This window comes from Tachyglossus aculeatus, chromosome 16 (genome assembly GCF_015852505.1).
Source record: "Tachyglossus aculeatus isolate mTacAcu1 chromosome 16, mTacAcu1.pri, whole genome shotgun sequence".
NCBI lineage: Eukaryota > Metazoa > Chordata > Mammalia > Monotremata > Tachyglossidae > Tachyglossus > Tachyglossus aculeatus.
Window position 1 is genome coordinate 41569984 of NC_052081.1, and position 26199 is coordinate 41596182.

General features: G+C 57.1%; 2 protein-coding genes and 1 long non-coding RNA gene across 8 annotated transcripts in view; 1 reads left to right on the forward strand and 2 right to left on the reverse strand.

Annotated features, from left to right (window-relative positions):
- Positions 1-228: 228 nt before the first annotated feature.
- On the forward strand, positions 229-3546 carry EVA1B (eva-1 homolog B). 2 transcript variants are annotated; one of them, XM_038758235.1, is made up of 3 exons: positions 229-316; positions 2214-2313; positions 2777-3546. In XM_038758235.1, exons 2-3 carry the CDS (start codon positions 2247-2249, stop codon positions 3208-3210), a joined length of 501 nt encoding a protein of 166 aa, XP_038614163.1. In that variant the 5' UTR covers positions 229-316; positions 2214-2246; the 3' UTR covers positions 3211-3546. The 2 variants fall into 2 exon arrangements, with proteins under 2 accessions (XP_038614163.1, XP_038614162.1); XM_038758234.1 differs by lacking the exon at positions 229-316 and having other exon boundaries at positions 2029-2313.
- A 2178-nt stretch (positions 3547-5724) lies between these two features.
- On the reverse strand, positions 5725-6983 carry LOC119938792. The gene is made up of 3 exons (XR_005454509.1): positions 6896-6983; positions 6538-6601; positions 5725-6196 (listed from the first exon to the last, which is right to left on the reverse strand). It is a non-coding gene; the product is annotated as an uncharacterized LOC119938792 (long non-coding RNA).
- Positions 6984-20406: 13423 nt separating this feature from the next.
- Positions 20407-26199, reverse strand: part of THRAP3 (thyroid hormone receptor associated protein 3) — a 65642-nt gene continuing 59849 nt past the window's right edge. For 4 of the 5 annotated variants that reach the window (XM_038758380.1, XM_038758378.1, XM_038758379.1 and 1 more), the window contains 4 exons: positions 25511-25698; positions 23735-23930; positions 22979-23122; positions 20407-22216 (listed from right to left, as the gene is read on the reverse strand). In XM_038758380.1, the coding sequence (XP_038614308.1) occupies positions 21995-22216; positions 22979-23122; positions 23735-23930; positions 25511-25698 (750 nt within the window). In that variant the 3' untranslated portion in view covers positions 20407-21994. The remainder of the gene's footprint in view (positions 22217-22978; positions 23123-23734; positions 23931-25510; positions 25699-26199) is intronic. The other variant, XM_038758382.1, reaches the window with a different exon arrangement.

A 26199-nucleotide genomic window follows, 5' to 3' on the forward strand; every position in this document is an offset into this window, starting at 1 on the left:
GGAGGGGGGGGGGGTAACCGTGGGTGGCGGGTGGGGCGGGGTCTCCCTCTCCCGGCGCCTGAGTTTTCCGAAGGCTCCCGTTTCCTGTAGGGGGGCGGGACGGGACGGGGAAGGGAAAGGAAGGGAAGGGAGAGGAGGGGGCGCTTTCCTCCGCCCCTCCCTCGGCCCCTCCCTCCCTCCTTCCTTCGTCCAAGGAAACTTTCCTCCCGGCCCCAGCTCTGCGGTGGCCAGTGGACCGTCAGGACCGGCTCCCACCATGGCCCAGGACAGGCCGGGGGGCGGCCCCTGAGCCGGACCCCCCATCCCTCCCGGACAGGTAAGAGGGGAAAGAGGGGAGGGGTCCCGTGGGGGGCTTCAGGACCCCCGCCTGTCCGTCCCTCCGGCTTCGCAGCCCCAGAGGCAGCGCTCGGACGCCTGGCTCCGGAGGAAGGCAAGGCCCTGCTGAGAGCTCACCTCCTCCAGGAGGCCTTCCCAGACTGAACCCCTTCCTTCCTCTCCCCCTCGTCCCCCTCTCCATCCCCCCATCTTACCTCCTTCCCTTCCCCACAGCACCTGTATATATGTTTGTACAGATTTATTACTCTATTTATTTATTTATTTATTTTACTTGTACATATCTATCCTATTTATTTTATTTTGTTAGTATGTTTGGTTTTGTTCTCTGTCTCCCCCTTTTAGACTGTGAGCCCACTGTTGGGTAGGGACTGTCTCTATAGGTTGCCAATTTGTACTTCCCAAGCGCTTAGTACAGTGCTCTGCACATAGTAAGCGCTCAATAAATAAGATTGATGATGATGATGATGAAGGCAAGGCCTGGGGGGATTTGGAGGTGAACCCCAGGGTGCGGGCCGGGCCATGGGACTGCCCCTCCTCATCTCTCCTCTCCCCTTCGGGACCCTCCCACCTCCCACCCGGCCCCTGGGGGTCGATCCTACCCCTGCATGGTGGACAAGAAGGCCAGGGCGCAGAGGAGAGACGAGGCCAGCCCAGATGAACCTCTCTGAGACATCGCATTGCCCCCTCCCCAGCCATCAACGCGCCCTAGCATTAGGCACGGATACCCCAATCAAGAGGGGAAGGGTATATCCATTCAGTCGTATTTATTGATCACTTACTGTGTGCAGAGCACTGGACTAAGCGCTTGGGAAGTCCAAGTCGGCAACATGGAGAGATGGTCCCTACCCAACAGCGGGCTCGCAGTCTAGAAGGGGGAGACAGACGACAAAACCAAACATGTAGACAGGTGTCAAAATCGTCAGAATCAATAGAATTGTAGCTTATATGCACATCATTAACAAAATAAATAGAATAGTAAATATGTACAAGTAAAATAAATAGAGTAATGAATCTGTACAAATATATACAGGTGCTGTGGGGAGGGTATATCTGTTCCTTCTCCCCGTCTCCCCATTTTAGACTGTGAGCCCACTGTTGGGTAGGGACTGTCTCCATATGTTGCCAATTTGTACTTCCCAAGCGCTTAGTACAGTGCTCTGCACACAGTAAGCGCTCAATAAATACGATTGATGATGATCTATTGCTGCTCCCCTTCTCCTCACCCCTCGAAGGTCAGGAGAGAGGGCGATGAGGGCCCTGATGGAAGGAACGGGTACAGACCGGCCCGGAATGACTTCAGGTGTGCGTGTGGCCTGTTGCCATGGTGACATTGTGCCGTCTCCTCTACCTGATGCCCTTCACAGCTGACATCCTCCTGCAGGGCAGACCAAGAAGGCTAGGGAAAAGGCCTGGAATGTGGAGGCCGAAAGTGTGGAGGGGGGAGGGAGGAGAGTCCTGCCCCATTCCTGCCCCACTGAGGGGTGGTCCAGCCCTAGACCCCGTTCTAGGTGCCTGGGAGCTGGGGGTGAGGGTGGGGGCGTAGAGTAGCCAAAGGGGTCAGTGGGTGGTAACTTCCCAGCATTGCTAATTGAGAAGACAAGGGAACTTCTAGGCCCAGGAAGGAAGACCAGGGAATCTGGAATTGGGGGTTGGGGGTTAAGGAGACACACACACCCCCAGGAGGGATTGGGTGGGGCAGGGGTTTTCAACCTATTGGATTGAGATATTAGGAATCAGGTCAAGGCAGAGGGGCTGAAGCTCTGCCTCAGGAGGAGGAGAAGGTGAAGGTGATGAAGGAAAGAGTCCCAGAATGGACACCTGGAGGCCTGAATTCCAGGATTCCAGCCCCAGCTCTGCCCCGACCCATCCCTTCACAGGTGGAGCCCCAGGTTGGCCGCAGAGAGAGCATCATGGAGGCCCGAAAACGGGACATGGAACTGCTTAGCAACAGTTTAGCAGCCTACGCCCACATCCGAGGTGATTGGTGGGTGGGTCTGGAGTTGGATGGTTGCATGGGTAGGTGGGTGGTCGGAGGAAAAACTGAGAAGCAGAATGGCCTAGCGGATAGAGCACAGGCCTGGGAGTCAGAAGGACCTGGGTTCTAATCCTGACTCTGCCCCTTGTTTGCCGTATGACTTTGGGCAAATCACTTCTCTGTGCCTCAGTTACCTCATCTGCAAAATGGGGATTAAGACCATGAACTCTATGTGGGACACAGACTGTGTCCGACCTGATTAACTTGTGTCTACCCCAGTGCTTAGTACAGTCCCTAGCACATAGTAAATGCTTAACAAATACAATTGGAAAAAAAAATGGAGAGGAGGGAGGGAAAGATGGAGAGGCTGCCCATGGGGGGCAGAAAGAAGGGAATGGGGGGGGGCCTGAAGGGGGACCCTCTCTCTCCTCCACCCCCGCTGACCCTTCCACGTCCCAACTCCAGATCACCCAGAGAGCTTCGGTCTCTACTTTGTCCTGGGCGTCTGCTTTGGCCTATTGCTGACCCTCTGCCTGCTGGTCATCCGTATATCCTGCCACCCCTACACCCGCCCCCAGCCCCCAGCCCGCCGGGACCCCCGCGCCGTCCCCCGGGCCCAGCAGCGGCAGGAGGACGACGACGACGACGAGGAAGAAGAGGAGGAGGAGGACACGCTGACCCGTCTGGGACCGGATGAGACTCTGCCCATCACAGAGCTGACCCCGGAGTCCGGCCCGGACGGGGGGCTCAGTGTGAACGTTTTCGCCTCGGCAGAGGAGCTGGAACGGGCCCAGCGGCTGGAAGAGCGAGAACGGATCCTCCGGGAGATCTGGCGGACTGGGCAGCCGGACCTCCTGGGCACGGGCACGGGCACCATCGGACGCGTCCACTATTACTGATCGCCCGTCCAGCCATGCCCGCTGGGAGCTCGTGTGCAAGGGAGTGCTCAGCTGGGGCACAGGGAGCTGGCAAGTGGCAGCTCTTGGGGTCCCCCTTTCTCCTTGACCCTAAATTGACTCATAAAGGGGGGAGCTGCTGACTAAGGCATCGACCCTTTACATGGTGCTACTATCTCCCCCCTCCCCAAACTCCCGTTCCATGACTCGGACGATGGGGCAAGGACCTGGGCCTGCCTTGGACCTCCTCTGGTGCTCTCTGCCCTGTGTTTCCCCAGGTCTTGGGTCTCTCACCCCTTGGGGGCAGAACCAGGGGTAGGGGCTTGGGGACAGGGAAGGACCCCCCCCCCCCCCCCCCCCGCCAGGTGGGGAGAGGATAGGTGTTAAGAGGCAAGTAGTCAATCAAAATGACATAGAGAGTTGTCTGCTGCCACTTCTGTGTCTTAACTGTCCTAGCCCCACTTCCTCGGCCATCAGAGTTTCTCTCCACAGAACCAGGGTGAAGGAAAACTTCCTCCAAGGGTTCCCTCCCTGGCTGATGGCTGGCCCTGCTTCACAGGGAGGGGGCTGCCCGGCTTGGGGAAAGACCACAGAATGGGTGGGAATGATTCACGGGGGCTGGGAGAAGGGGCTGCCGGGACAATCCATCACTCAGTCGTATTTATTGAGCACTGACTATGTGCAGAGCATTGTACCTAAGTGCTTCAGAGAGTACAATACCAGAGTTAGCAGACCCGATCCTTGCTCCTAATGAGCTTACGATCTAGAGGGGGAGACAGACAATTGAAAGGGCTGTTCGAGTAAGAGCTGGTGGGACAAGAGGTTGCTGGGAGTAGGAACTGCTGAGAGGAGGGGCTGCTGGGACAAATAACTGCCGAGAGAACAGGCTGCTTAGACTGTAAGCTAGTTGTGGGCAGGGAATGTGCATATTTATGGTTATATTTTACTCTCCCAAGTGCTTCGTTATGGTGCTGTGCGTACAGTGAGTGCTCAATAAATACGATTAAATGAATGAACGAATAGGAGCTGCTGGGCTCGTTGGAGAAAGCAACCTCCCCCCAACCAACACACACACACACACACACACACACACACACACATCCCTCTCCCCCACCTCGAATTCATTTGGCACCCCAACCCCCCAGTAATGGAAACTGGAGAAATGGTGGAGCCACTTTCTTAGGTCCCAACTCCTTGGCAGCAACCCTCCCTCCCACCCCAACAACACACAGAAAGTTTCCATCCTGAGCTGCTCCTCCTCCGTCCTTCTCCTCCCCAGCCTCCCTTCCCCTCCACCATTTCCGGCCCCATTTCCCAGGCTCCAGCCGGTCACCGACCCGCTGGGGGCCCCTGTGTTTGTGTAACTGTATTTGTGAGGGAGAGACTCTGTGAGGCTCGTTTGAGAGAGTGTGTGCTGGGTCTGTGTGCAGCGTGGTGTGGGCCTGGATGTGGAGTGTTGGCGAAAACACTGTAACTCACTGAATCTGGACTGCGCAGAGGGAAGCGGAAAGTTAATGTCATATATACTTCATGGTGAGAGCCCAAAGGGAAAATTGAGATTCCAGGAATCTGAGGGCTTAGTCAATCAGGACTGTTCTTCTGTATGGCTCTGATCAATTGGATAAGCAATTATTGAAGGTGTGTGAGTGCGTGCCTGTGTCTCTGCATCTCCGAGCCTTCCCTCTTTGGTCTCGGGCCGCTCCTACGCTCTGGGACGGGCTGGGCCGGACTGGGCCAAGGGAGGTAAGGACGAGATTGGGTGAGCCTGTTTCTCCTGGGCTCACAGTAACCCCACCGATGCATCCCTCAAGCTCTGGATTTGTTTTTCTGTTTCAAATTCCTCACTTGGGTCTCAGACAGGCCAAAGGATCCACTTCCCTGCCGCCCTCCCCCAGCTCCGGCCTTAGGGCCGTCCCCCCATCCTCTCCATCCCCCCCCATTCCAGGCTGATAAAAATAGCCCCGTTCCCAGGGAACCGCTGCGGCCTCCAGCGCTAATAGGAGCCAGATGTTTGCCAGATGTGCGCCCGCCAACCCCCCCGCCCCGCGGGCCCCAGGCCACCCCTGTCAGGAATGCAGACGGGGCTTGTAGGGGCCCGAAGGAGTTGGGGTTGGGGAAGGGAGAGAGGAGCCGGGAGGGGGAAAGAAGAGAGGGAGAAGGGGGAGCTTGGGGGGCGGTGAGAGGGAAGGTGACCCTGTCCCATTCAGGAGCTTCTAGAGGCCCAGGCCCGAGGCTGGGGGTGGGAGGTGGGGAAGGGGAATAGCCAAGGAGAGGCATGGATGGGGGGCAAAGGTGAGAGGGGTCTGGAGCAGGGCCCAGCCCAACCCCCTCCCCACTTCCCTCATTTCCTGCCCCTCTCCCCCCATGATATGTGGCTCTATATTCTTCCTCCCATCCCTCCCTGCCCCCCTCTATTTCCCCTTCCATCATTCTCTCCTCTCCTCCTCTCCCGTCTCCCCCGCATCCAACCAGGCCAGCCAAACACCTGGTAGAAACAGAATTTATTTCTCTCCCAAACCAGAGCCAGAAGCTCGGAAAGGTGGGGGGAGGAGGGGTGAAGGAGGAAGAGGAGGAGAAAGAGAAAGGAAAAAAGAAGGACGAGGAAGAGAAGGGAGAAAGAGGAGGGAAGGAGGAAGAGGTGAGGGTGGTGGCCTCAGCTGCAATCTCCCACCCTTCAGGATTTGTTGACCCCTGAACTGCAGGCTCTGGGGAGCAGTGTGGAGGTTTCTGGGCCCTAGGCTCCGGGTCCATGCCCTTTGACCCCAGGAACTCTCCCCCTCCCCCCAACACTGCTTTTCCCTCTGGGAGACTGCGCTTCTGCTCCCCAAGTGGTCCCAGGAGACAGAGCCCCCTCTCCTAGACTGGGGATGATGGTGGGGGCACAGGGGGGCGGCGGAGGAGAGGAGGGGGTTGTTGCTCCTCTCCCGGCCAGGGTCTGGCTCCAGGGTCGTGGTCACAGCATGGTCTCCTTCACCCTCTGGACCTGGGCCTGGGAGCGAGGGGAAGGTGGGGGGGGCGGGTGTGGACGGAAAGTTAGGGGGAGGGTCCGGGGAAGAGCCCGGGGGCTTCCGTTCCCAAACTCTGGGCCAGAGAGAGGGACGATGAAAGAGTGACCCCAGGACCTGGGAAACCCAAGAACTGAGGCTAAGAGCCACGGGAGATGTGGCGGGGGGGAGTGTCCCAATTCCAGGGGGCAGGAGGCAGTGAGGAATAGGGTGACACGGTGGGGGTTCGCTCTAGGGTACCGAGGCACAAGAGTGGCTCTCCCCCTCCCGCTCCCTGTAAAGGCCTGCCCCCACCAAACACCTCAGCTCAGCCCCTCCCCATCACCTCCAGCGCCAGTCTCTTCTCCCGCTCGTTGATCATCTCCGATCGGACCTCCTCCATGTCTCGCCTGAAGGGCAGGCCGGGTCACATCCGGGAGTGGGGGGCAAGCCTAGCCCACCTCTGGCTCCCAGCAGCTGGGATGGGGGGTCTTGACTGTGCCCATCGACCCCTTGGGTCTCTCCCTGGCCCCCACTCCATTGTCCTGCTCAACAGCTGGCCATGGGGGGGTGGGGGGAGGATGTCCCCAGACCCCCCAAGAGGCCAAGACCAAGGCAGCTCCCCCTTCCCCACGGCCCCATCCTCCTGTCTGGGCCTCAACCCTTCAGCCCCCACCCCTGGCCCCGTACCATCCCACACTCACTCATGCCTCGTTTGCAACAAGTCCAGCAGGTTCCGCAGAGAGGCCAGCTCTGCCCTCAGCTCTGCGAGCAGTCCAGGTTCCTCCAGCTCTGAGCCTGGGTTCGGGATGCAGGCCTGGGGAGTCTCGCTGTGGGGGCTGGAGCGGGGGGTGTGGTTGGGTGGGGACGGGGGCTTGGGCGGGCTGGGCTGCCCGGCCCCTGGCTCCTGGGGTAAAAAGGGGAGGGGAAGTCAGATTTGGGGGAGAAGGGTCGGCCCTGAGCCCTTGGACGAGTTCCTTCATTTCTCTGTGCCTCGGTTACCTCATCATCTCCTACCGCTGCACTGTGTCCACCCTCACCAACTCTGTGATCCCTCTCTCTGATCATAATCTTCTCACCTGCCTCCTCACTCACACTCCTTTCCCCTGTAAATCCGTATTACTCCCTCACAGAGATCTCTGCTCTCTGGACCCCACCCATCTTTCGGAGCGCCTCACACCCCACCTCGCCACCCTCTCCTCTCTACCCAGTCTTGATGATCAGATTACTGCTCTCAACTCTACCCTTTCTACTCAGCTAGACTCGCTCACTCCCCTTTCCCTTCGCCGCTCTCGCACCACTAACCCACAGCCCTGGATCACTGCCACTGTCCGCCTCCTTCGCTCTTATGCTCGAGCTGCTGAACGCTGCTGGCGAAAGTCTAAACACCATGCCAACCTCGTTCACTTCAAGTTTATCCTTTCCTGCCTTAACTCAGCCCTCTCTTCTGCCAGACAAAACTATTTCTCCTCCCTTATTGACACCCATGCCCATCACCCCCGCCAGCTCTTCCATACATTCAACTCCCTTCTCAGGCCCCCGGTTCCTCCCCCTCCTCCTTCCCTCACCCCCAACGATCTGGCCTCCTACTTCATTAACAAAATTAAATCCATCAGGTCCGACCTCCCCAAAGTCTCTTCCCCCCCTTTCTCCAACCCCCCGGCTCTCAACACTCTCTGCTACTCTCCCATCCTTCCCAGCGGTATCCTCAGAGGAACTCTCCTCCCTCCTCTCAAGTGCTACTCCGGCCACCTGTGCTTCTGACCCCATTCCCTCTCATCTTATGAAATCTCTCGCTCCATCCCTTCTCCCCTCCTTAACTTCCATCTTCAACCGCTCACTCTCCACTGGTTCCTTCCCCTCTGCCTTCAAACATGCCCATGTCTCTCCCATCCTAAAAAAACCCTCTCTTGACCCCACCTCACCTTCTAGTTATCGTCCCATATCCCTCCTACCATTCCTTTCCAAACTCCTTGAACGAGTTGTCTACACGCGCTGCCTAGAATTCCTCAACAACAACTCTCTCCTCGACCCCCTCCAGTCTGGCTTCCGTCCCCTTCATTCCACGGAAACTGCGCTCTCAAAGGTCACCAATGACCTCCTGCTTGCCAAATCCAACGGCTCATACTCTGTCCTAATCCTCCTCGACCTCTCAGCTGCCTTTGACACTGTGGACCACCCCCTTCTCCTCAACACGTTATCTGACCTTGGCTTCACAGACTCCGTCCTCTCCTGGTTCTCCTCTTATCTCTCCGGTCGTTCTTTCTCAGTCTCTTTTGCAGGCTCCTCCTCCCCCTCCCATCCTCTTACTGTGGGGGTTCCCCAAGGTTCAGTGCTTGGACCCCTTCTGTTCTCAATATACACTCACTCCCTTGGTGACCTCATTCGCTCCCACGGCTTCAACTATCATCTCTACGCTGATGACACCCAGATCTACATCTCTGCCCCTGCTCTCTCCCCTTCCCTCCAGGCTCGCATCTCCTCCTGCCTTCAGGACATCTCCATCTGGATGTCCGCCCGCCACCTAAAGCTCAACATGTCGAAGACTGAGCTCCTTGTCTTCCCTCCCAAACCTTGTCCTCTCCCTGACTTTCCCATCTCTGTTGACGGCACTACCATCCTTCCCGTCTCACAAGCCCGCAACCTTGGTGTCATCCTCGACTCCGCTCTCTCATTCACCCCTCACATCCAAGCCGTCACCAAAACCTGCCGGTCTCAGCTCCGCAACATTGCCAAGATCCGCCCTTTCCTCTCCATCCAAACCGCTACCCTGCTAATTCAAGCTCTCATCCTATCCCGTCTGGACTACTGCACTAGCCTTCTCTCTGATCTCCCATCCTCGTGTCTCTCTCCACTTCAATCCATACTTCATGCTGCTGCCCGGATTATCTTTGTCCAGAAACGCTCTGGACATATTACTCCCCTCCTCAAAAACCTCCAATGGCTACCGATCAATCTGCACATCAAGCAGAAACTCCTCACCCTGGGCTTCAAGGCTCTCCATCACCTCGCCCCCTCCTACCTCACCTCCCTTCTCTCCTTCTACTGCCCAGCCCGCACCCTCCGCTCCTCCACCACTAATCTCCTCACTGTACCTCGCTCTCGCCTGTCCCGCCATCGACCCCCGGCCCACGTCATCCCCCGGGCCTGGAATGCCCTCCCTCTGCCCATCCGCCAAGCTAGCTCTCTTCCTCCCTTCAAGGCCCTGCTGAGAGCTCACCTCCTCCAGGAGGCCTTCCCAGACTGAGCCCCTTCTTTCCTCTCCCCCTCGTCCCCCTCTCCATCCTCCCGTCTTACCTCCTTCCCTTCCCCACAGCACCTGTATATATGTATATATGGTTGTACATATTTATTACTCTATTTATCTATTTATTTATTTATTTTACTTGTACATTTCTATCCTACTTATTGTATTTTGTTAGTATGTTTGGTTCTCTTCTCTGTCTCCCCCTTTTAGACTGTGAGCCCACTGTTGGGTAGGGACTGTCTCTATGTGATGCCAATTTGTACTTCCCAAGCGCTTAGTACAGTGCTCTGCACATAGTAAGCGCTCAATAAATACGATTGATTGATTGATTGATCTGTAAAATGGAGATTCCCATGTGGGACCGAGACTGTGTCCAACCCGATTTGCTTGTAATAATAATAATGATGGCATTTATTAGCGCTTACTATGTGCAAAGCACTGTTCTAAGCGCTGGGGAGGTTACAAGGTGATCAGGTTATCCCACGGGGGGCTCACAGTCTTAATCCCCATTTTACAGGTGAGGGAACTGAGACACAGAGAAGTGAAGTGACTTGCCCAAAGTCACACAGCTGACAATTGGAGGGGCCGGGATTCGAACCCACGACCTCTGACTCCAAAGCCCGGGCTCTTTCCACTGAACCACGCTGCTTCTCCCCACCCCAGCGCTTAGAACAGTGCCTGGCACACAGTAAGCGCTTAAATACCACAATTATTATCATTATTATTATTAAGCGGGCATCGATCACCCCCAAACAGACGTCCGAGTGATGGGAGCTCTGAGGCCTGGTGGATGCTCTGCTCCACCCTGGATGGCCACAGCGGGGGCTGCTGGACGCTGCTGGGCCCCAACCTTCAGAGGTGTCCAGCTCAGTCTCCCAAGTAGAGCTGCTCTGTTTCCCCTCGCCCACCGAGGCCCCAGAACAGCCAGCCCTGCCCCTGGCAGGGGGACGGCCAACACTCACAGGGGTCGGAGCGTGCGCTGCAGGGTAGGACGGTGGACGGCGACCCTGGAGCTTGGGCCGTTTGCTGGTGGGATGGCTGAGTTTCGTGTCAGTCACCGGGATGGCATCGAAGCTGCCGGCGTTGCCATCTGTGAAGTCAGAGTGTGGAGAGAGGGCGCGTGGGAGCCGGGAGCCCTGCTGCGGTGCCCCTCAGGATGCTTACACCCTTGCTGAGGTGGGGAACGTGTCTATCGACTGTTGTATTGTACTCTTCCAAGGCTTCCTCTCCCCCTCTCCGTCCCCCCATCTTACCTCCTTCCCTTCCCCACAGCACCTGTATATATGTATATACGTTTGTACATATTTATTACTCTATTTATCTTACTTGTACATATCTATTCTATTTATTTTATTTTCTAAGTGTGTTTGGTTTTGTTCTCTGTCTCCCCCTTCTAGACTGTGAGCCCGCTGTTGGGTAGGGACTGTCTCTATATGTTGCCAACTTGTCCTTCCCAAGCGCTTAGTACAGTGCTCTGCACACAGTAAGTGCTCAATAAATACGATTGATGATTGATGAAATACTATTGACTGATCGACTGGCTCTTGTCACCAGCCTGCCCTCGCCTCACAAGCCCCGTTTCTTGAAGTTCTGGGACTGGGGAGTCACAGTCCACCCCCCTTCCCCCCGAGACGGTCTCCATCCTTGCACATCCGCCATTCACAATGCACACACTCTCACATTTCATATGCTCACTCTGAACACGCAGAGAGAACCCAGAGTGAAACACAAAGCCAAGAATGCAGTTGTCCTTGGGGCTCCTCAACTACAGCCCCCAACCTGCCTCCCTCTCAGGATGGTTCTTTGGGGAGGGGCACTTACCTGAGTCCCTAGCTCTCTGCCTCTCTCCAGTCGCCGGCCTGGTCCCAGAAGGCCTGGAACACAAATCCGACCCTCTAAACTTAGTCCCTCAGTACCCCTCCCTCTCCTCACCCCAGCCCTCCATTCCCCCGGAATCTAGAGGTTCGGAAGCCTGAACCCTCCTCTTTCCCACACCGGGCTCTAGGGTCTCAGCCCCCGTTCCCCACCTCCTCTTCTCTTGCCCCACGCTCCCTCATACTTGCTGGGCAGGGGGTGACCAGGGGGTCTGGTCTTGGCTGGTACAGGAGGGCCGGGGGCTGGCTTCTTGACTGGGGGAAGGGGAGCCTTGGGTTCCATCTTCTTGGGCTCTTTGGCTTCTCCGGTCGTAGGGGCATAGGGCGGGTGCAAGGGAAGAACAGCAAGGAAATAGAAGATGGAAAGAACTCACCCACCCCGGGGAGAGGAGAGAAGGGAGAGGGGGCTCAGCGGAGGGGACCCTGCATCCCTGGCACCTCCGTGGGCGGGCACCGGGTAGCACATGGGGCCCGCCATTTTAGCCCACCCCAAGTCAGGAAGCGAAGGGCACAGGTGAGGGTGAGTGGAGGGGACCAACACCTCCCCTGAGGACCCCAGCTCTCTCCCCAGGCAGCCTCCCGGCCTCCCCCGACTCACCTTTCGGCTTGAGTCCCAACGTGCTCTCCCCCTTGCCTGGGTGGGGGACTCGCTTCTCTGGCTTCTGCACTGGTGGGGTGGGAGGGGAAGGGGTCACAGGGGACCGGAGCAAGCTCAAGGCCTTGGATTCCATGCCGCTCTCCTCCCCTTCCCCACTCCCCTCCCCGGCCGTGCCCAGGAGGGGTGGGCAGGATGGCCCCCGGGCCCTGGCGCCTCCCGCCTCTGCCCTCCACCCCTCCAGAGCCCTCAGTACCCGCAACCTGGTCAGGAGGGGTTAAAGGTCAGTCTGAAGCAGCAAGGAGGCGGGGATGCTTTTAGGTTGAGACAGGCTGTGCCCGGCTTCTGTTCCCGACACCCACCGGCTGCTCTGAGCTCCTGCCTGCTAGGGCCTCCCTTCCTCCACGCCCCCCCCCCCCCCCCCCCCCCGCACCCAGCACACACATACACCCGCCACCCCTCCGCTCCCTGTTGCACACAGGAAGCCAGCCCAGGGAGAGGAAATGAGGGGGTGAGGCCCACCAAGGGGCCCGGCACGACCGCCCCAGTCTCAGCCCCTAAGGGGACAAGAACTACCCGGGGAAGTTAGGGCTAACTCTTTGGGCAACCCCCGACCTTCCTCCATCTCCAACCCCTTTATATCTCTTCAGCACTCTCTACCCACTCCCTTTCTCCTCATCAGCCTCTCATTCTCCCCAGCTCGCCGCCTCAGTGCTTAGTGCAGTATCTGACACACGATAAACGCTTAACTACTATCATCATCATCCCCTTCCCTTTTCCTCCAGGACTCACATGGTTCCCGGGGAGACAGCCGTGTGGGCCGGAGTTGCTTGACCTGCAAAAGAAATGGGGGTTAGGGGACAGAAGGGTTTGGGGGAGGGAGGGGTTTGGGGGTGAAGGAGCTTGGAGACAGGGTTGGGGATGAAGGAGATTGGTGATGGAGAAGGCTGGGGGATGGAGGGAGATGGAGAAAGGAGGGGTTTGGGATGGAGGGAATTGGGGAATGAAAGGTGTTGGAGTCAAGGGGTTGGTGACTGAGGAGGCTGGGCGATGGAGGAAGGAGAGGGCTGGCTTGGATTGGTGGAGGGAAGGTGAGGGGATGGAGGGAGTGGGCAGGGGGTGAATAAGTGAAGGATTGGGGTGGTTAGGGTTTGGGCAGACAAGCTACGGGAGCTAGGGATTCCAGGAGAGGAAGAGGGTTAGTGGTTGCAGAGAGAGAGGTCAGATGGGGATAATCAATGTTGGAAACAGATGGACGAGATCAAGGATGATGATGGTGATGCTGAAGAGTCACCCTGTAGGAGGATTTAAGCTTCCAGAGCCAACGGACTTTGGGACTAATAACCCCAGTGACCTCAGCTGGCTTCAGCACCCCAGGAGACACGGGGAGACGGAGGTGGGCACAGAGGGGGACGGGGCAGCTGTCTCTGGGAACCCCGAGGGCTGGCCTCGGCAGACGTAGGAGAGGGGGCCGGAAGCACTCACGGGCAACAGCAGCAGGACGAAGTTGTCGGGGAAGACGCCGCGGCGACCCTCGTGCTCCCCTTCCCACCAGCCCTCGTCCTCGGTGTCCTGGGAAAGGCCAGACACGAGGAAGGGGACAAAAGGGGGGAATCCCACTGTCCCGGGCAGCCTCCGCCTCAGTCTCCAGCCTCCTCTGCCCCTTTCTGTGCCACTCCAGCCCGCCCCCCCTCCTGACCCTCTTGCCCCCACAACCTTCAGGTGCCCCCTACCCAGTGACCCTACCCACCTTCCTCAGCACCCGGATCAGATCCCCCCGGTGCAGGGCAAGTTCATCGGGGGCCTCAGGTTCGTAGTCAAACATCACCCGGCAGATCTCCGGGGTCCACTCTGGGGTGAGGGGAGACCCTGGATCGGTCACCCCCTGAGGAGCCCGTACAGATGGGGAATTGTCCCCGGCCCCTCCCACACCGGGTTGCCCCCTCCCAGGGTTTCCCTCCGTCATACTGACCGCCCCCCAGGGGGAGGGTACCGCAGGTGGGCAAGTAGGGGCAGGGCCTCCTCCCTCTTGACCACAAGCTCATTGTGAGCAGGGAATGTGTTTACCAACTCTGTTACATTGTCCTCTCCCCAGGGTTTAGTACAGTGCTCAGCGCACGGTAAGTGCTCAATAAATACCATCGATTAATTGACTGATTGGACTAGCCGGAGGTGGGGGAAGTGATGGGGCTGGGGAGATTACTGGGGTGGGAGCTGGGAAGTTGGGAGGGAGTGTGTTTGAGGGGATTCACTCACCTGATTGCGTGATGGGAGGGGTTTTCTCTGCTCCCTGTGGGATCTGGGACACAGAAGGAGGACTTGGGGGAGGGATCCGGGGGTGGGGGGAGACACTCGCGACCCTCGTCACCCGGTAGCTCCGGCATAGGAATGCCCCTTCCCCACCTGCTGCCCTCTCCCCATCCCCACAAGCCCTCCCTCTCCCCCCACCAGCCCACCTTCTTCACAAATGTCTCCTCCGTGATCTTGGGGTGCGGCCGGGATCCCCCATTGGCCTTGGGAACCACATCGGGGATGAGGGCTTCTGGGGGAATAAATACGTGATCAGTTTGGAGGGACTCCTGGGGGAGGGGGGACAGAGGGGCAAGAGACATCTGAATACCTCAGTTTCTTCATCTATAAAATGGGGATTCAACACCTGTTCTCCCATCTGCTTGGACTGTGAGCTCCATGTGGGACAGGGGTTGGGTCCTAACTATCTTGTATCTACCCTAGCGCTTAGCACAGTGAGCCCACTCTAGACTTTGAGCCCACTGTTGGGTAGGGACCGTCTCTATATGTTGCCAACTTGTACTTCCCAAGCGCTTAGTACAGTGCTCTGCACACAGTAAGCGCTCAATAAATACAATTGAATGAATGAATGAAAGTAAACGCTTAACCCATTCTGCAGGTGTTGTGATAACTATGGCTGAGGGGGGTAGGGGAGGCCTCCGAGGGGAGTTGTGGAGGGGTGAAGAAGCTGGGAAGGGGAGGGTAATCCAGCGCTTAGAACAGTGCTTGGCACATAGTAAGCGCTTAACAAATATTTTTATTATTAAACCTAATTCTATTGATTCTGACGATTTTGACACCCGTCTCCATGTTTTGTTGTGTTGTCTGCCTCCCGCTTCTAACCCGTGACCCCGTTGTTGGGGAGGGACCGTCTCTATATGTTGCCGACTTGTACTTCCCAAATGCTTAGTCCAGCGCCCTGCACACAGTCAGCGCTCAATAAATACGACTGAATGAATAAACCTGACCCGTTGGTCCCGGGGTGACCTCCTGCACGAAATTGGAGGGGAAGGCGCCGAGCTGTCCATTTTTCTTCCCCAGCCACCAGCCGTCTTCGATCTGGAGGGGACCGCAAGGGGGGAGTTAGAGGCCTGAGAGGCCTGGGACCACCCTGCCTGAGTCCCTCCTCCAGGAAACTCGCATCTGCGCCCCCCGGCCCCCAATTCCTGTCCCTTCCCCCGCCCCCCTACCCTCCTCACCTCCTGTAGCACCCGCACTAGCTCTCCGGCCTGCAGCGCTAACTCGTCCGGACGCTCCGGCCTGTAGTCGAAGCTCACTTTACACCATCGTTCAGGGGGCGGATGGCCTGGAAGAGAGGGACCCCAGGGGTGGGGGGGGGGAGGTGGGGGGTCCGCCCCCCCCCCAAAGGCCAACCCCAATCCTAACCCCCGGCATGGTCCCCTCCTCCCCCCAAAATCATCCCCCTTCTAGACTGTGAGCCCACTGTTGGGTAGGGACCGTCTCTATATATTGCCAACTTGTACTTCCCAAGCGCTTAGTACAGTGCTCTGCACACAGTACGCACTCAATAAATACGATTGATTGATTGATTGATATTGATTGATTGATCCCCCTGCCCTCCCCACTGGCTGGGAGACCCAGCCCCAGTTGAGCCGAGCCGAGGCCGCACCGAAGTGGGATTGGGGTGGTGGGAAGAACAACGGCAGCCGCTACTCATTAATGGGACCCAGAAATACAGGCTCCCAATGGAGGGCCAGGGCACGGAGGGTGCTGCCAGCGCAGGTCAGGCAGAAGCAGAGTTATAATAATAATACTAACAGTGCTCAGTGCTTAGAACATTGCTTTGCACATAGTAAGCGCTTAACAAATGCCATTATCATTATTAATAACAATAGCATTTGCTAAGCGCTTACTATGTGCAAAGCATTAAGCACTTACTATGTGCAAAGCACTGTTCTAAGCGCTGGGGAGGATACAAGGTGATCAGGCTGTCCCACAGGGGGCTCACGGTCTTCATCCCCATTTTACAGATGAGGTCACTGAGGCCCAGAGAAGTTAAATGACTTGCCCAAAGTCACACAGCGGACAAGTGGCGGTGCCTGGATTTGAACGCATGACATCTGACTCCCAAGCCTGGGCTCTTTCCACTGAGCCACGCTGCTTCTCGCCCTAGGGCCCCAGATCCCTCACCCACTCACCTTGGCGCACGGAGCGGGGCCGCCTTTTCTCCCCGCTGTCGCGGAGACTCTCCGGGATCTCCTGAAGCCGGAGGAGGGATGAGGGTGGAGGAGAATCGGAGGGGGAAGAAGGAATAGAGGGAATAATAATAACGATGTTACTTGCTAAACACCTACTATGTGCCAAGCACTGTTCTAAGCACTGGGGTAGATCCAAGGTGATCAGGTTGGACACGGTCCCTGTCCCACATAGAGATTCTTAATCCCCGTTGTCCGGATGAAGTCACTTACTATGTGCCAAGCACTGTTCTAAGCGCTGGGGTAGATCCAAGGTAATCAGGTTGGACACGGTCCCTGTCCCACATAGAGATTCTTAATTCCCGTTGTCTGGATGAAGTCACTTACTATGTGTCAAGCACTGTTCTAAGCACTGGGGTAGATCCAAGGTGATCAGGTTGGACACGGTCCCTGTCCCACATAGAGATTCTTAATCCCCGTTGTCCGGATGAAGTCACTTACAATGTGCCAAGCACTGTTCTAAGCACTGGGGTAGATCCAAGGTAATCAGGTTGGACACGGTCCCTGTCCCACATAGAGATTCTTAATCCCCGCTGTCCGGATGAAGTCACTTACAATGTGCCAAGCACTGTTCTAAGCACTGGGGTAGATCCAAGGTGATCAGGTTGGACACGGTCCCTGTCCCACATAGAGATTCTTAATCCCCGTTGTCCGGATGAAGTCGCTTACTATGTGCCAAGCTCTGTTCTAAACACTGGGGTAGATCCAAGGTGATCAGGCTGGACACGGTCCCTGTCCCCCATAGAGATTCTTAATCCCCGTTGTCCGGATGAAGTCACTTACAATGTGCCAAGCACTGTTCTAAGCACTGGGGTAGATCCAAGGTGATCAGGTTGGACACGGTCCCTGTCCCACATTGAGATTCTTAATCCCCGTTGTCCGGGTGAAGTCACTGAGGCCCAGAGAAGTGAAGTGACTTGTCCAGGGTCACACGGCAGATATGTGGCGGAGTGGGGATTGGAACTCAGGCCCTTGCTGTAGCCACTAAGCCACACTGGCCTTCGACGGAGGAGGGAAAGGGGAGAGACGGATCGGGAAGGGAGCTAAGGGGGGTGGGGGCCTCATTGGGGGTCTGAGGGTCGGCCCCCACCAGCCCTCATTCCAGCGGCCGCCCAGGGAGCTGGAGGGGGAGGTGCCGGGCCGGGGTCCCGGGGGTCCCGGGGGTCCCGAGGGTCCCGGGGGTCCTTGACCTACCTGGACGCAGGGCTCCGGGAAGAGTCCGGCTTGGCCGTGCAGGTGCCCTCGCAGCCACCCGTGCCGGGGGCCCCGCCGCACGGCCCGCACCACGTCTCCGGCCGCCAGGCTCAGCTCCTCCCGCCGCCGCGCCCGGTAACCCCACACGACCAGCACCTCTGGGGGCGGGGGACCGCGGGACCACGAGGAGGACGGACGGACGACGACGACGACGACGACGACGAGGACCAGGGGGAGGGAGGGAGGAAGGACCGCGAGGTGAGAGGACCGGAGGGGAGGAGGAGGACCGGCCGCCCCGGGCCCTCGAGGGGCCGACGGCCAGCTCCCCGCTGGGCCGGCGCCCAAGCTCTCTGCCCCGGGAAGGGCACACTCACACACACACACACAAACACAGGTACCCTCACGCACGCAGGAATATACACAGACACACACAAACACAGAGCCAGGTACCCTCACGCACACAGGTACGTATACACACACACACACACCCAGGCACCCTCACGCACACAGGTACGTGTACACACACATACATACACACACACACACAGAGGTACCCTCACGAACACAGGTACACACACACACACACAAACTCCCAGGTACCCTCACGCACACAGGTGAGTGCATACACACACACACACACACACACACACACACACACAGAGGTACCCTCACGCACACAGGTACACATACACACACACACACACACACACACACACTCCCAGGCACCCTCACACACACAGGTGAATGTATACACACACACACACACACACAAACTCCCAGATACCCTCACGCACACAGGTGAGTGTATACACACACACACACAGCGGTACCCTCACGCACACAGGTATACACGCACACACACACACACACACACACACACAAACTCCCAGGCACCCTCACGCACACAGGTGAATGCATACGCGCACACACACACGGAGGTACCCTCACGCATACATATACACACACACAAACTCCCAGGTTACCCTCACGCACACAGGTGAGTGTATAGGCGCACACACACACACACACGGAGGTACCCTCACGCACACAGGTATACACACACACACACACACACACACACACAGAGAAACCCCCAGGCACCCTCACACACACACACACAGGTGAGTGTATACATACACTCAGTCAGTCACCCAAGGCAGACCCCAGGGTCCGGGGGTCCTCCCTTCCTCCCTCCCCCCCCCTCCCTCCCTCCCTCCCTTCTTGGTCCGGTCCGGTCCGGTCCGGTCCGGTCCGGTCCGGTCCGGTCCGGTCGGGCCCGGTCGCCGCCCTACCCATGGTGTCCGGGCCTCTCGGCTGAGCGCTCGCCGGGCCGGGCCGGGGTGTGGCGACAGGTGCAGCCGCGAGGGGGCGCGCGCGCGCGCGGAGGGGGGCGGGGTGTGGCGCCAGGTGCAGCCGCGAGGGGGCGTAGAGGAGCGACGCGATCCGACCCCGCCACCCCCCAGGACACCTTTGCGAGAAGCAGAGAAACAGCAGCGTGGCACGGTGGGAGTCGGAGGTCACGGGTTCAAATCCCGCCTCCGCCAATTTCCGGACCGTGAGCCCACTGTTGGGTAGGGACCGTCTCTAGATGTTGCCGACTTGGACTTCCCAAGCGCTTAGTACAGTGCTCTGCACCCAGTAAGCGCTCAGTAAATACGATCGATTGATTGTCAGCTGGGCGACTTTGGGCAAGTCACGTCACTTCTCTGGGCCTCATCTGGAAAACGGGGGTTCGTCCATTCATTCAACCGTATTTATTGAGCGCTTACTGTGTGCAGAGCACTGGACTAAGCACTTGGGAAGTACAAGTTGGTAACGTATAGAGACGGTCCCTACCCAATAGCGGGCTCACAATCTAGAAGGGGGAGTTGAAGACTGTGAGCCCCACATGGGACAACCTGATCACCTTGTAACCTCCCGAGCGCTTAGAACAGGGCTTTGCACATAGTAAGCGCTTAATAAATGCCATCATTATTATTATTTGCCCCCACTGTGCCAGTAGTTGACATCACGGAGCCCTATTTGGTGGCCAGGCCGGAGCCCCGACGACCCCAAGGCCAAGCTTGGGCACCCACAAAACCACTGCCCTCATCCGCAGCCCGGGGATACCGACTCCTCTCACGTGGAGTTGGCCACGGCCGACCAAGCCGGGACAGACAAGATGGACGGATGGGCAACCTCTCCCCTCCGCACACACCAATTATGGCTCAAGCCGTGTTGACCCCTAAGGAAACCTGGCACTGTTATTGCTGGAACTCACTTGGTTAGGAGGGGCAGAGTTCACGGCAGGCCTCCCAAACTGTCCTCTCAGCCCCGTGGGTCCTCCCCAAGAAGAGCAGGCGCTTCGTAGGTCCCAGAGACTATTTAGAAAACAAACACGAGAGTCCAACTGGCCCTACGGCTTTGTTTCCCAGCCACCCGCGTGGATGGGTTGGCCCAGAGGCCTTCCAACCCAGATAGCCATCCTGGCCTCTTGACTTTGATTTCCTTTCATCTCTGAAGAAACCACCCAACTAGACTTTTAGACCGTGAGCCCGCTGTTGGGTAGGGACCATCTCTGTATGTTGCCGACTTGTACTTCCCAAACACTTAGTACAGTGCTCTGCACACAGTAAGTGCTCAATAAGTACGACTGAACGAATGAATGGACCAAGTGGGGCCCACAACCTGCAGAGTGGCCAAGTTCTGCTGGAATATTTGTGGGGTGGGGCTGCTGTTTTTTCCACCACCTGCCTGGAGAGAAAAGTCAGCGGGGCCGGCGAGGCCCTGGGCCCGATAAAGACACCAACTGAAGCATGTGTACATCTACAGCTCATTTTATTTTTTTTTTATTTGCAGGAGTGAAACAATCTTCAGGGTTTTTTCCCCCCTCTAAACATGAATTGTCCAAGTAAAACAAACTGAACTATAGAAATTTAGCAAATCGGGGAAAAAAAAAAGGAGCACAACAAATCTGGAGAGGGAGGGAGAGAAGTTGCGGGGTGGGGGGGGGAATAGGGCAGGGAGAGGGAGAAGAACTGAGGAGCCTGGGGAAGGCGTGGTAGGGGGAGAGTGTCTTTTTACAACATATGCATAACTCCATGTGATTCACCTGCATGGGAATCAGACTACAGGTCAGGTGAGCCCAAGGACTAGTCACAAGAGAGAACTTTTTTTTTAACCCCCGCCCCCCCCGCCCCACCAAACATCTTCAAGAAAATTTCAATTTAAAGCTCAAGGTAAAAAAAGTAAGAGAAACAAAAACCCAAGCCTCAACCACCTTCCAATAACCAATCATAGGAGTTTCTTTTTGTTTTATAAAAAGATTAATAAAAATATTGAAAAAATTATGTTATCTCCTTTCATATTTGATTACGCTAGTAGCATTCCGAAGTTGCTTAGAAAACACACCGGAAACTGCCCTCGAGTTGATGTCCCGGGGCCCAAGAGGATACACACAGTTCTGAAATCGCTTTGGGATTGGAGCGCAGACGGCCAGCGGCGGGCCTGAGCTGGAATCCGGACAGCAGGGGAAGGAGGGGCCGAGACTTTACAATACAAAACCTGGTTAACTTCCAACATCAAAGGAAAACACAAGGTGGTTAAAAAAAAAAAAAAATGAAAAGAAAGAAAGAAAAAAAGAAAAGAGAAGAGAAGGCCCTTACTCACCCACTCCATACAAAAATCAGTGGTTCAAAAAAAAAAAACAAAACCATCATTGCTGTTTGGTCCCAGCTTCATTTTGACATTTCGATGTTCACTCACTCGCACTGCTGTTTTTCCAAAGAATCAAAAACGCTTTTTCCCAAATTATAAGCCTCTAATTGGTTTTAACTCTGCACACCTCAGCCTAAAAGGAGGGTAGTAGGACTTTTTGAGAAAACCAGGTGATGGTGGTGGGGAGAGGGAGAATGGAGGATTTGGGGGGGGGGGGGGGTAGAAAGAGGTAAGAAAACTGAAAACGGCCAGATTAAGTGCCCACTTCTCGCAGCTCAAAATGAAAAGGAATTGAGGTGGTCGGTTCGGAATGGGGCAAATCAAATTCAGATAATGGTGTTCTGCGCCTGTTACTAAAAACAAAATAAAAGCAGGAGACCGCACACAACAAAACCCCCACCTAGGCTGAGGTCAGAGAGCCAGAGGCCACCCCCCACCCCCCAGGTGCCCGACCTCTTCCTAGCCAGACAGAACCCGCAAGTGGACGGACCAAAACGCAACCAGTCAATCTGATCGGCTCCGGTCTGGGGCGGCGGTCCGGTCCGGTCCGGGGGCTCGGTGTGGAAATGCTGCCGTGAGTTTGGTGGGATTTTCGTTGGATTTTGCAGGATCCTCTGTTCGGCGATTTGGTGTTCCCCGGGTGCCTCTCTCCTCCGGGGCCTCAGGCTCTCTCCACGGGGAGACTCGGCGCTCTACTCGGCGGGGGCCTGCAAGTTGTCCTTCTCCTCCCGGTTCTCGGTCCCGCTCTCGTCGTCTTCGATCTCGCCCTCTTCCCCGCTGAACTTGTCGTGGGCCCACTTGGGGCTCGTGCTGGACTTCCGGAACATGAACCGGCCCCTCCCCCGAGGGAAGGCCCCCCGGCCCCGACCTCTGTTCACCCACTTCTCGCCGCCTTCACCCTCTCGGTCGTCGTGCTGCCGGGAGACAGACCCTTCCCCTTAGTCCCGGGTGCTTCCCGACCCACGGGAGCGGGAGAAGCTGCCGGTGCCTCCCACGGCCCCCGCCCATCCCCAGACCACCCCCTGGGGCGGAGGAAGGGAAAGGGAATAGGGAGATAGGGAAGTTCTCAGGTAGCTTGCTGTGGACATTCTCTGTCACTGTGAGACACACACACGGACGCACACACAGCTCTCCTCCTCTGCCCCGCCAACTCAGAGCACCTACCTAGCCTTGCCAGCCTCTGATCCCAGCTGCAGGGACTCCCACCCCCCCACTCCCTTTTGATCCAAAATGAAATCAACTCAGCTCTGGTCACTCCAACCACTCCAGTAACCCCAGAGCCCTGGCTTTCTGCTCTGAAAGGCAGGCTCGGGTTGCTCTCGAGTTTGGGAGGTTCACGTGTTTGTAACTTGGATTTAACATTTGTTAGAGAGTGCCTGCCCTGCGTCCCTCTTCCCCCAACCCAGAAGAGATGGGCTCTTCCCTCCCTCGGGCACCTGGGATTCTGCTGCCTCTGCGGGCCTCCTCTAGGGAACCTCTGGGTTCCCAGACCAGGGGCACTGAGGTTCAATCAAGGGTTGTACCTCCCTGGGGAGGGTTCTAGCTGTGCCCAGTTACCCGGTGGGGACGGGTAGCGGGGTCCAATCGATTGTCCCAGGTCATGTCCCAGGAGGAGGAGGAGGGGGTGGGGTGAGGTCATCCAACGTGGCCCTCCCCTGGCTCCTCCCGACACCTACCAGGTAATACTTTTTGCTTTTGGGTGTGTACTCTGGGTCCCATTCCTCCTCTCGGTTCCGCTTCTGGAAGTCATTGTTGCTACTGTTGTTGTTGTTTCCAGAGTAGTTGCCTCGGCCCCAGCCTCTTCCGCGGGCTCGGAACTGCTATGGGGATAAACAGCAAAGTGGAGACAAAGGGAGCATGAGGGCACAGACACCCGCCTCTTCTCCAAGACATCCCTAGGACTCCCGGGGTTTGGACAGCATCACCAGCTGGGGCAGGCGGGCCAGACCTTGGCTCTCTGGCCACAGGACTGGCCTCCCGTTGGTCAGTCTGGCCTGCCCCTCAGGAGCATAACGAAAGTGACGGCCAAAACTCTGGAGACCCCAAAGTCAGTGCAGCCCGGCAGCAGGTGGCTGAGGCTGGGAGGAAGGGTGGCCGGCTGTCAGGCCGTCAGAAACACTCCACCTTAAACCCCGGCTGAGCCTCAGGGCACAAAGCACAAAGCATCCTGGACTCAAGCTGGACTCCAGTCTATCTGAGGAGCGACAAGGCTGGGGTGTTGCTCACAACCCCTGAGACCAAACAACCGCGGGCAGAAGGAACGAAGTGGGATTTTCACAGGCCTAGCTCACCTGAATGGGGGAAGGAAGGACAGAGAGGGGAGGAAAAGGGGAGAGGCCAAACCTGGTTTGACCTGTCAGGCTTGACAGCAGAGGTGAAAAGAGGGCAGAAATCAGAAGGCCAGCCCAGGGTTTGGGCCACAGGTGACTTACAAAGGCCCCTCGGGCTCTTCCTCCTCTCTCGCTCGGGCCCACAAAGTCCTTGGTCCCCAGGCGCGATTTGTCGAAGCCCGTGGTGCTCTCCTCCCGCTCCTCCGGCTCCTCGGGGTACTCCTCTGCCTTGTACGAGTGGGACGACTGGGAGGTCGAGGAAGATGAGCGGGACCGATCTCGGGTTCGTCTGTGTTTCCTGTCGAGGAGAGAAGACCCCCCCGCGCCACTCACCGTCAGCCCTGGGGGAATCGCTCCTCCCCTCCATTTCCTCCACCCACCCCTGGCATAGTGGCCTCTCAACAGGAGGTGGATGGGGAGAAGGGGCAGTGCCTTAAGCGGACGGATAAGCCCATTCGGGGTCTGAGGATTGGCCTGTCCACCTCCTTCGGCTAGGGCAGCAGGCTAGGAGAGGGGGGTGGTCACACACAGAGGGTTTGCTGCCTGGGGGAGCAGAAAAGCAAATCTTCCTCTACCACTGAAGGAAGCACCAAACCACGTGGGGAGCTGACGACCCACCCTTTCTTTCCCGGGCTAGGCTCGGTGTCCAGGGTCAACACTGGCACCAATAGGGCTCAGCTTCCTCGACCTGAGATTGCCGGCTGGAAAATCCGGCAAGGTCAGCTCAGGGGGGCTCTTCCCTGGTGCTTTAGGCTCTGGGCTCCCATCACCCTCTGGGGTACCCAAGTTGCTTTGGCCATTGACCAGGGTTTTCCAGACTGTTGCTCCAACTCAGAATATCCTCTAGACTATAAGCTCGAACGTGTCTCCCAAACGCTTACTTACAGTGCTCTGCACATAGGAAGTGCTCAAATACCATTTATCGATTACTTAATAATGATGGCATTTGTTAAGCGCTTACTATGTGCAAAGCACTGTTCTAAGCACTGGGGAGGATACGAGGTGATCAGGTTGTCCCATGTGGGGCTCACAATCTTAATCCCCATTTTACAGATGAGGTAACTGAGGCACAGAGAAGTTGTGACATGCCCAAAGTCACCCAGCTGACAAGTGGTGGAGCCTGGATTTGAACCCATGACCTCTGACTCGAAAGCCCGCGCTCTTCTCACTGAGCCACGCTGCTTCTCGATTAATTGATCCCGCCAGTTGGCAATGCTGCTCTGGAGTGCTTTCATCTCCACCCCACTCCATTATCAAATCAGGATCCCTGGAGGGGACGAACGTTTGGTTCAAGGTGGGTACCAGAACAGTCCCGGTCACACATTCGGATTCAACCTACCACCTTCCTTCCTTTCCCCGGTCAGCCTGACGGCTCCACCCCAGTTCCGACACTGGAGACACTGGGTGACCTGGCAGTCACCTGTGATTAGTCCACATCTCTCTGGCTGACCATATGGCAGGCAAAAAAAGCGCTCCTTCCCTCCCCCAACACTTGAGAAAAAAGGAGGCAGCCACCTGGGAAGTCAGCCAGGAGGTCCGGAGACCATCTGATTGAATGGGGCTCTTGGTTCTCAACAGATGGGGCACAGGAGTGTGTTGGGGAGAAGATACGAAGCCAGAACCTCCACTCTTCAGACCCCACCTGGCACCCACTGTCAAGGGAAGAGAGGAACTGACTGGCCGAAGGACACAGAAGCTTCTCAGGAGTGGCAGGGAGTTTTCTCTTTAGGAGGCTGAGGGGGCTTCATTTAAGGCCTGGGAAATTCTCCTACAGACCGCTTAACTGTGTACCACGGCCCCGTGGGAAGGGCACAAAAGCCAGCGGAACCCAAGGGAGCCAGCGGCATCCGTCGGCCCAGCTCTGGGAAGGCTACGTACTTCTGCTTCTTGGACCCCTTATGGGTTTTCTCCGTTTTCTCAGCTGACCGCTCTCTCGAGGGGCTCGAGTCCCGGGAGTCCACGGATTCTCTCGATTTGTCCCGTTTAAGATCTCTCTCCTTATGTTTTTTACGACGCTCAATATCAAGACGGAGATCAACAGGGTCGTCTTTGAATTTCCCTTCAGCCTGCAGAGACAGAAAGGGGAGAGAGGTCATCTCCCTGGGAAGGGGAGGCTCTCAGCGCGGCCGCCACCCATAAACTGTGGTTTCCACGCCGAGGCCGGCATTTCGGCAGCGCCAGGGGGTGGAGGCAGCGAGGCTGCTGGCAGACCCATCCGAGAGGTGGGAAGCACACGGGTGGTCCTCAAGCCGACATTCACCCAGAGGCCAGGGCGAGGCCCATCTTTCCGAGACTTACTGACCCCCAGCTCGCTGTCTGCATCCCTACTGCGAGCTCACGGACTAGGGGACTTGACTGGTTCCTGGCCAACGAGGAGCCCCCTGAGGGAGGCTGAGCGCCTGGAGGGCCCTGCTGGACCTGGGGGACGACAGTTTATTTGGAGGCTGCAGGATATGGACGTCGGGCTGATTTGGAGGGTAGTACCGCTTCTTTGACGAATACTCAGCCTCCCTCCACTCTAGCTAGCTGACCATTCTCCCCTCTTCCCTCCTCCTCCTCCTTTCCTG

Excerpts from the sequence above, each read along its gene's own strand:
- EVA1B (XM_038758234.1), top strand. The coding sequence starts at position 2,127 with ATGAAGGAAAGAGTCCCAGAATGGACACCTGGAGGCCTGAATTCCAGG. Across the intron at positions 2,314-2,776 it reads AGCCTACGCCCACATCCGAG|ATCACCCAGAGAGCTTCGGT; the intron begins GTGATTGGTGGG and ends TCCCAACTCCAG.